Source organism: Monodelphis domestica, chromosome 5, assembly GCF_027887165.1.
Source record: "Monodelphis domestica isolate mMonDom1 chromosome 5, mMonDom1.pri, whole genome shotgun sequence".
Classification (NCBI taxonomy): Eukaryota; Metazoa; Chordata; class Mammalia; order Didelphimorphia; family Didelphidae; genus Monodelphis; species Monodelphis domestica.
The window spans coordinates 217232703-217243165 of record NC_077231.1 but is presented as its reverse complement, the minus strand read 5'-3'; the positions used below and the strand labels follow the sequence as shown (position 1 = coordinate 217243165).

Below are 10463 nucleotides of genomic sequence, written 5' to 3'. Positions count from 1 at the left end.
CTCTATCCTCTGCAGAGGCCACTACCAGAAACCCATTCTCAAGACAGGCAAAGTAGGGGGAGCAAAGGCCCTTCTCTTGGTGTTTCCAGTTTAGCTTAACCTAGTAGAAACAATGATGCTGTCCTGAGATATCGGGGTGAGGGGACAGTGTAAGCAGCCCCCCTGCCTGCTCACACTTATATCCCCTCCTTATTTAACCACCTGTTTCATGTGATCTTCTCTTTTGTGGCTCCTTCCCCTCTTCTCCTCCTTTAGCAATGAGAGAAGCAACATTCTCCAGGGATTCAGTGGAGGAGATTTGGAGAGTTGCTTACCCATCAGTGGACAGCTGTTTTCTAAGTCCTATTACACCAAAAATAAATACAGTACTAAGTATAACAAGCCTCAATTTATTTTTTCCCAGCTTATACCTATTGTTTCTAGTTGTGTTCTCTGAAGCCAAACCCTTCAATCCTTTCAAAAGTCCCTTCAAATGCTTGAAGACAGCTATCATGTTCCCCAGTGCTTCTTCTGAAATTGATACTGGCCCAAGAGAGGTCAGGGCTAGGCAATGAAGGTTAAATGAGTTGCCTGGGGTCACACAGCTCAGAAGTATCTGATCCTAGATTTGAACCCAGATCCTCCTGCCGCTGTGCCTGGCTCTCAACCCACTGAGTCACCAGCTTCTCCCCGATGCTTCTCTTTTGGGGTAAACATCACCTCTTCTTTCAACCCATCTTTATGTGATAAGAACTCCATACAAACTCTAATCCCCTGAAGTGGTCACAACACTCCGGCTATGATCTGACCAGGGCACAATACAGGACAAATGTAATTTCCTTTCTATTCTTCCTTTCTAAATGTAAAATAAGATTGCCTTCTTGTTTTGTTGGTTTTTTTCCTAACTAGAATATCATACCTCTTGTTAATGCATTCTTCAAGCCCAACCTTCTAGCTTTTCTTCACACAAACTTATAATTCCTATATTTGACTCCTTTGATATTTGTAGAGTAATTTTTAAGACCAGTTGTGAATTTTGATTCAATTCAATATTGGAGCTTGTCAAAATCATTTTGCAACCTAAATGTTCCTTCTAATATGAGAGATCCCCTTCAACTTTTCTTATTTGCAAAATTTTATGTATTAAGTCTATCCTTTTATCCAAGTCACTGGAAACCTTTTTCTAAATTCACAGTGAACTCACACTGACTGCTCTTTAATTCTAGCCATTCCATCACTTCTAAATCCATTTAAATATGGTATTATCTAGACCACATTTCTTTTCCATACACATATCATGATATATTTTTCATCCAATACATTAATAAAAATCCAGATAAAGTAACCTGAATATTTCCCTATTAAATTATCATGAGATTCCAGTACTTGGAAAGAATACCCATGCTGACAAAATGTCATATCTTAAGCTTGAGATATATAAACATATAAAAATGCATGTGCAGAGACACATTATATTACACAAAACAGAGCCAATATTCAGACACATATAATTGAGGATGCGTGTTAGAGAAGGTTTGCTAGAGAGGGCATGTGGATCATAGGACCACTTAGGATCAAAAGTTTAGGAATGGGGAAGTCAAATGATTAATAATTCTGTATGGGAAGAAGAACACCTGGGACTCTACCTTGCATTCTAATCAGAACTTTTTGTTATGGGAGGAAACCTGATCCAGGTGGATATACACCAATTCTTGGAACTTTCAGAGTCCTAGGGAGAGGGATTATCAATTAATTTCAATGTTTGATTAACTTTCAAGCCAGTTAGAATGTAATTCTAAATTTGGATTTCTAAACTTTCCATTGAGTCATTCTTCCTGTTCTCTGGAAGTGTTGAGTGCCAAGTCTTGGGGGATAAATAGCAGGGGTTGGGAACCCTAGATTCTACTTGCCTTGCCGAGATCCATAGGACAACCATGAAGGCTATCATCTTCCTTGCCCTTCTAGGGGCTGCTGGTGAGTTTCTCCTGTTCAATCAAAAATTTATTTATTGAGTTTTCTCAAGACCTTGGCTGCTATATGGAATAAAAGAAAAAAGATTAGTAACTCCAAGTCCTTCTCTTCAAAGAGTTCATTATCTAACTGAAGATACAAGGCTAACACAGGGAAATAATAGGAAAGTATTAAGGATAGCATGTGAATAATAAACAAATTGTGTGATTCAAGCTATTTCTGCTATGCCAAAGAGGGAGATGGATATGAACTGAATAGAATATTTGGAAAAGGCTCAAACTTTAATTGACCTTTAAAAATAGGGAAGAGATGTATGAGTTGTATGAGGTAGCTGTGGGTCAGTGTTTTTTGAGTAATAAATATAGGTATGATTAAAAGTTATTATGGGCAATAGGCAAGATACTTCCTTGTAATTATGTATGAATCATAAATTTAAAGTCTAAAAGATGTCTCAGATCCCATCTAGGCAAAGTGTCTAATAATCCAAATTAGGAAATAGAAGTCCAGGAATATAAAGTGACTTGACCAAGGTCATACAGATGAAGAGCATCAGACATTGGGGGCAACTAGGTAGAGAACCAGGCCTGGAGATGGGAGATCCTGGGTTCAAATCTAACATCAGACCTTTCCTAGCTATGTGACCCTGGGGAAGGCACTTAACGTCCATTGCCTAGCCTTTCCAGCTCCGTCTTAGAATCAGTACAAAAATGGATTCTAATAGGGAAAGTAAGGGTTTGTTTGCTTTTAAGCATCAGATATGAAACTGGGTTTTTTGGTTACAAAGTCAATGCTCTTTCTATTATATTATGCTACTTCTCTAAGGGAAAAACAATATTGTTAGCCTTTCTCTGATAGATCTTAGAAGACTTTCTGGAAATTTCTAGAATAAATTTCATGAGGTCCCAATGAACTGGGAATTTTTATCTCATTCTGTCCCTAGTTGCTTTCCCCACCGGTGATGATGATGACAAGATTGTTGGAGGCTACACTTGTGCAGCTAACTCAGTCCCCTACCAGGTGTCTCTGAATGCTGGTTACCATTTCTGTGGTGGTTCTCTCATCAATTCACAGTGGGTGGTGTCAGCTGCTCATTGTTACAAATCGTAAGTAACTAATAATTCATATCTAAGACAAGCCCAGTGATCATATGGAACCTACAAATTCCACTCAGGGCTGGGAAATGTCCAAAGAATTTCCAGGTAGATTAGGTAGATACCCTGAGGGATTTATTTGAGGGTTCTCATTTTCCAAAGCTGGAATAGCTATCAATGGGTTATGTCTGTGCATATGGAAAGTAAAGGGGTGGAGATAAAATGAGCAAAGAAAAAAATACCATCTACCATGTAAGACTCTCCAAAACTTTGAGCAATTGAGGGAAATGAAATTGCTGATATGAAAATGAAAACTAAGCAATTATAATTGCATTCTTGACTCTCCTTGTCGGATGCTTAGGTCAGATAACAAAGAATTCCTCAATTTGGGGGTATTTCACAAGATATTTCCTGTAGGACCATATTGGTGAAGCTGTGGCATGGGTGCCGGGGCAGCATGCAGAGAGCTTCTCAGTTCTCCCTCTCCAAAGCACCCAATGACATTGTTGGAAAGCCCTGGCTCTCTGTCCAGCTACCCAATGCGAGTACCTATGCTGTTTGGGGTAATGCAGGGGACTCACAGGCAGTTTGAAGTTGCACTCAAAAACATTCACCAATGCTGATGCAGGATCTTAGTCAATTGTATGTTTTTGATATTGAGGGGAATAGAGAGCTGGAAACAAACAAACAAAAGCAGATATGACCCCAGCCCCTATTCCTAATTCAGATAGCAAAGTCTCTACTATGGTAGAGAGAGTAGAACATGGTGAGTTTAAGAGAGTTTAGATGAGTGACAGAACTTTGGGAATTTTCAAGACGATCCTCTTTTCTCTCTCTCTCTCTGTCTCTCTCTCTCTCTCTCTCTCTCTCTCTCTCTCTCTCTCTCTGTCTCTCTCTGTCTCTCTCTGTCTCTCTCTCTGTGTCTCTCTTTCTCTCTCTCTCTGTCTCTCTCTTTCTCTCTCTGTCTCTCTCTGTCTCTCTCTTTCTCTCTCTGTCTCTGTCTCTGTCTCTGTCTCTCTCTGTCTCTGTCTCTGTCTCTGTCTCTGTCTCTGTCTCTGTCTCTCTCTCTCTCTCTCTCTCTCTCTCTCTCTCTCTGTCTCTGTCTCTCTCTCTCTCTGTCTGTCTCAGCATTCTAATTGGGGGGTTGTTTGGGAAAGGAATATGTGAGGACAGGAGTTCCAATAGAGAACTATATTTGGTAGGCTAAATACCTGGCTAGATGTGGGTTAGACTATAGAAATGAACAATAAAAGGGATGGAATTGGAATATGAAGAAGATAGTGAATGGGATTGGTTTGCATGGAACAGACTAAGTTAACTGATATGCTGAGAAAGAGAAGAGAAAAATGGAGATTGGATTGCTAAAGAGTGATCATTTTTGTCCATCCAGTCGAATCCAGGTGAGACTGGGAGAGCACAACATTGAAGTTCTGGAAGGTAATGAGCAGTTCATTGATTCAGCGAAGGTGATCCGCCATCCTAATTACAATTCTTACACCATCGACAATGACATCATGCTGATTAAACTGAAAACGCCTGCCACCCTAAACTCCAGAGTGTCTTCCATCACCCTGCCCACCTCCTGTGCTGCCACTGGCACTTCATGTCTCATCTCTGGCTGGGGAAACACCTTGAGTTCTGGCTGTAAGTGACAAGCTAACCTCTGACTCTTCGAAAAGGAAAAGAGCATTAGAAGTCAAATAGTCCAGCTCTCATCTCTGATCCCCTGCCCCAACACACACACACACACACACACACACACACACACACACACACACACACACGCACACACACACACACACTCACTCTCTCCCATTTCTAGGATTTCCTATTGGGTTGCAGTAAATTGCATAATGTTTCAGGTAGAAGGACCAGAAACACACAGAAGATTTAGGACTACATAGCATGGAAGCATGGAAACATGAACATTAGCAAGGGCAGGGAGACTTGAAGGGAGGTTAAAAAGTCACCATAGTATGTGACTGATTGGTTTCTGAAAGGGGAGATCAGAACCTAAATGATGCTGTCTGCTTAAGACTATAGTCTCTCACAGAACTGTCAATTAAGGGTCTTAGGATCACCAACATCTATCAAACTCTTCACTGACATGACCACATAGATCTGAGACCAACATAAGTCAAGGTTGAATCAGGCATTTCTCACATTAATCTTGAAAAGGGAACAGAGAAGGAAGAGAAAAACCTATTAGTTGAAGGGTTTCCAGGTATACCACAGAAAATATATGACCATGGTCATCTTTATTCCAAACAGCCAACTACCCAGATCTGCTTCAGTGTCTGAAAGCCCCCGTGCTTTCTGACAGCTCCTGCCGAAATGCCTATCCTGGACAGATCACCAACAACATGATCTGCTTGGGCTATTTGGAGGGTGGAAAGGATTCCTGCCAGGTCAGTTTCTGTTCCATTCCCTCTTGGCTCAGCTCAGACTCTTCCTTTCCTTCCTTTCCATACTTTAATACTTTAACACCAATCTAGGAAGGTTCAAATTGGAAAAACCTCTTGAGTTTGGGTTGAGTGGGTGAGTTGGAGTTGGGTGGAGTGAGATGGACAGATCCCTTGGGGATTGGGAACACTAGATATTTTCCTTCTAAAATGGCTACATGATTGTGGAGATCAGAAAGAGCAGGCTTTGTGGTTCACCTAATGTGGTCTTAGAGAAGAATGCGGCAGATGGGATACTTTGGAGAGAAAGACAGAATGGCAAAAATTCCTTTAAGTCATCTCTACCCCTGAGATTCCCTGAGTGCTTCCTGGGGGCACAGACAAGACTATGAGGAAGAGCCAGGAGACATTGAGATTGGAAGGGAAAGAAGCATTAAAGAGAAGGCCAGATTTCCAGGAAAACATTATTTAGGAACAAATGTCAAGCTAACTGTGTCTTATGGATCTGCCTGGGGAAATGTTCGTCTCTGGGCTCTATTTCCAATTATGGACTTAAGGAAAACTTTGAACTTTTCAATTTTTCAATTCTAGGGTGACTCTGGTGGCCCTGTGGTCTGCAATGGAGAACTCCAAGGCATTGTCTCCTGGGGTTATGGCTGTGCCCAGAAAGGAAAACCTGGGGTCTACACCAAGGTCTGCAACTACGTGGACTGGATTAAGACAACCATTGCAAACAACTAAGCTGCTTCCTCCATGGTTGCTTCTCTTTGCCTAATTCTCCTGTAATTCCAAAAGATATAGGGCACTTCATCTACTAACCACAAGTGTAGAAACTGGATCTAAATAAAGAATTTGTTCTGTACTTTGTCTCAGTAGAGTCCTTGCCCCTAGGTTACTTATCCTTTCCTGATACTTCTATGGATACAGTTTGAGATGAATAGGTTGGAAAAGCCTAGAGCTTACCTAAACACTACATTTTTTGGAACCCTCTTCACAGAAGAGCGGGCATCATCCATGGGATTAGAAAAGGTTGGTTTTTCAAAAGAGAACATTCTTTATTTCCTAATTCTACTTTCAATCACTATTCTGCCAGAATTTCATAAAATAACTTCTCTAACCTTTGAAATCCTTTGTGAAAAAAATTGTGACCCCACACATAGAATAAGTTGTTTTACATTACCACTAAAAGTTTGTGCCTGAGTTATTAGTCAGATTATATTATCTGTGAAAGACAACATTGTGTATTGGATAGGTAGCTGTCTGAGAAATCTTGAGGATCTGAGTTCAAGCTCTGATTCTGACACATTCGTCATGTAATCCTGGACAATTTTTTAATGCCTCCGGGCCTTCCAACAGCTTTATAATAGTGCAAACTGCAGAGCAGGTGCCAAATTGCATTGGTAAAGGGAGTTTTCTGATAAGTATATCATAGCACCAATGAAATCGCAAGTCGGATTCTAAACCCAAAACAGATCTGTATGCCAATATCTGGGCTCCACTCTTACACCTAACTAATCAAATTAGTCTGAAATGTGATGAAATGATGATCATTGGCATCCTCAAACCTAAACCACCAGCTCACTCCCCAGGTACACAAGCAAATAGAACTGTTATCCAGCTAGTGCCTCCCTTAAATTTCTATCCATTCTAAGGTTAGGATTGATTCCCAACAATAATTCAAAAATCATTAAAGACTTTAGGACCCTCTGTGATAAAGGATGAAAAGGTTTGCAATTTGCAAAACTTGCAAAAACTGAGAAATGCAAATCTTAAGGAATGATTGACAGTAGCATGTGACCAAGGGTCACATGAGAGCCTGAGCCTTGGGATCTGGCAAGATTCTATGCCCAACAGCTTCTTCTCAGTGTCTGCTCTCCTGGAAGGACCTTGAAGAGGATTTTGCCTGTGATCAATGGAGGAAGGAGTTTTCTGGATCTGGCTAATGGCAGCATCAGTCTGGACTTACTTGGACATCTAACAACATAAGATCCTGGCCCTATTAGATTTGGACTCCTGGTGTGAGATTGGGATATTTGGGAAGCTAATGTTTTAGTTTAGTAATATAGCTTAGTTAGTTATAATCTTTTAAATTAAGTATAAGTATATTCCTAAACCCTTATTCCTTTCCTACCTATCCCAAACAATAAATAAAAATTTATTTATATGTTTTCCCCTTGTTTTTTCCCTTACTCAAATCCTATCATAACACCTCCAATAAAATATGAACAATATTCTCCATAAGCATGATCCTGGAAGGATTTTCTTTCTTATTTAGCATTTTAATAGCTGAAAATGGCACCCAAGTTTCTAAAACACCCTCTTATAGATTAAAGAACATATATTGAAGAGAATTTGAAAAACAAGAGATATAGAAATAATTCTTCAGCATTGGAGTAGTTCAGAGGCAGTTACTGAGATCCCAACTCACTCCAATCTTTTCTTTTATGGTCCCCCACAAGGTGAGCACAGTGGCATTTTGTCAGGACTCATTTGACAGGACCTAGGTTTCAAGTGGAAGGCAACTAGGTGGCACTTTTGGATAGTTTGGAGTCAAGAAGTCCTGAGTTCAAATCAAGGCTCACACACTCCATCTATAACCCTGCACAAGTCACTTAATACTGTTTGCCTCAGTTTCCTCATTGTAAAATAATCTGGAAAAGGAAATGGTAAACAAGTACAGTATCTCTGCCAAGAAAACCCCAAATGGGGTTACAAGAGTTAGATATGACTAAACAACAACAATGAAGAATGGAAGATCAATTCTCTTGATGAACCCTTCACTCCCTCTCTTCCTTCTTATGTCTAGAACAAATGATTGTTTCTTAACTGACAAGCTACATGCATTATCACTTCCTTTTGATCAGGAGAATATGGAGCCAAAACCTCCATAAGTTATTCACCCTTCTTGGATCCGTCCTCTCTAAGTCTCACCATTGCATGGCACCTCTACCTCTCCAGTCATCTCTTATGTCTTCAGCTGCATCTCCTGCAGAGATCAGTAAGTCCTTACTCCCTTCTCTTCTCATTATATTAGTCTGCCTCCACATATGTCCTTCAGTCTTACTGCAGTAATAGAAGAGAGCTTTACATAATAGAAGTAATTATGGAGCTGAGGAATCCTATGCCACATTCAGGACTAAGGGGGCTGGGGGAGGTTTTGAGGGTATCTGGGAATCTTTAACTCATATTTTCAAGATCTTTTAAATATCTCTTTATCCTGACCCCTTCCTCACCTCTGCTTGTTGTTTTTTATCAAAGGACTGAGGTCAGACTAACAATTCTTCAACCCAATGTAAAGGAGAAGAGAGAACAGACCTGGAATTGCTCCGTCAGCATCAAGCACCCCAACTTCAACTTTAAAAAATTAGACAACAACATTATACTAATTGAGCTAAATACGCCTGCCAATCTCAGTAAACAGGTGGGTACCATGACCCTGGCTATCATTCCTTCTGAAACTAAAAAGTGTTTCATCCCTTGATGGATCTGAATCCAGTTGAAAAACCGTAATGCCCACGAGGGACATTTGAGTCACTAAGATTGCTGGGATAGCTTAAAAACTTTAAAGGAGTAAGTAGGAAAAAAATGACTAAACAGGATCCAATAGATATTTGATATGGTTGAGGTCTTAGATTCTAATCACCAAACTGAAATAATAGAAAAAGTATTGTATTTGTAGTCAGACAATCCAGGTTTAAGTTCTAGCTAGACATTTTTGAGCCCATGATGGGGAGCAAAATATAGATCCTGGCTCATCAGTTTAGTTCTTATCATATCACTAAATATTTTACTCATCATGGATTATAGATAATTTAGTTTTAATTTGGGTTTGTGAACTGGTGAGATTTTTTTAAAGATATATGTGTCATTTAAAAAAAAACTTTGCATATATACATATATATGTGTGTGTGTGTGAGATTGTGAGATAAAAAATGATGACAAGAATCCCATTCAAAAATGAGTACATGTGCCCCGCTCACTCAAATTAAAAAGACCTGGAATCAGAAAGTAGGAGTAATAAAGGCAGTTGTTTATTCCCTTCATGAAAGAGAGCACTTCAGTGATGGGCTAAGAAGTGCTGCCTGACTAGGCAGCAAACAGGCAATATACACAAGTTCCCAAAACAAACCTCCTCTCCTCTCCCTTATAAGGACCCTGCGGGGGTCTTAACCCAAGATCCAAAAAACCTGCAGTTCCAATCCAGTTCAGTGAGATAAGGGGAGCAACCAAGCTGCCCATTGCCCTTTCTCTCTTCTTTCCATCTCCTTCCCAAGCTTGTGCTGGAGTCCTCCACCAACAAAAGGTAACAAACTGGTCTTTGTAAGCTGGATACTCATTCTGAGAATAGCACGCTCATTTCTGTCTCACCCATATAACAGATATTTATTTAAAAGAATAAAAATTTGGGGCAGCTGGATAGGTAGCTCAGCAGATTGAGAGCCAGGCCTAGAGACAGGAGGTCCTGGGTTCAAATCTGGACTCAGACACTTCCCAAATGTGTGACACTGGGTAAGTCACTTAACCCCCAATGCCTAGCCCTTACCACTCTTCTGCCTTGGAACCAGTACACAGTACTGTGTACTGTAAGTAAGGGTTTAAAAATAAATAAAGAATATTAATTTTAAAACCAAACAGGTAAATTTTCACAGTCTTGATAGACATTATTCCAACTCTAAGTGTCAAGGGGTGTCAAGGGGCACCATTGTCTCATTGTGAAAGAATCAACGTAGCCTTGGGCAAAAGACATGAAAGTCACTTCACTTCTCCATGACTCCATTTTCTTAAATGTAAGATAATCCTTGGCCTAGGTTTATTTAATAGGCTGTTGTGAACAAAGATTTTGGTAAACCAAGAAGTGCTTTAAGGTGGGTGTGGGGGGATGGCAACTGGGTGGTTCAATGGATTTAGAGCCAGGCACAGAGTTGGGAGGTCTTGGGTTCAAATATGACCTCAGAAACTTCCTACCTGTTTGATCCTGGGAAAGTCACTTAACCCCCATGGCTCTTCTTTATTGCTCTTC

The 10463-nt window shown here is 40.2% G+C and overlaps 1 protein-coding gene across 1 annotated transcript; it reads left to right on the top strand.

The window, feature by feature from the left end:
- The first annotated feature begins 1900 nt into the window (after positions 1-1900).
- On the top strand, positions 1901-6299 carry LOC100010059 (trypsin). Its single transcript, XM_001362189.3, has 5 exons — positions 1901-1953; positions 2891-3053; positions 4432-4685; positions 5313-5449; positions 6035-6299. Exons 1-5 carry the CDS (start codon positions 1914-1916, stop codon positions 6182-6184), a joined length of 744 nt encoding a protein of 247 aa, XP_001362226.1. The 5' UTR covers positions 1901-1913; the 3' UTR covers positions 6185-6299.
- The last annotated feature ends 4164 nt before the right edge of the window (positions 6300-10463 follow it).

Coding starts and splice junctions, on each gene's coding strand:
- LOC100010059 (XM_001362189.3), top strand. CDS start 1,914: ATGAAGGCTATCATCTTCCTTGCCCTTCTAGGGGCTGCTG. Junction 3,054..4,431: donor GCTGCTCATTGTTACAAATC/GTAAGTAACTAA, acceptor TTGTCCATCCAG/TCGAATCCAGGTGAGACTGG. Junction 4,686..5,312: donor AAACACCTTGAGTTCTGGCT/GTAAGTGACAAG, acceptor TATTCCAAACAG/CCAACTACCCAGATCTGCTT.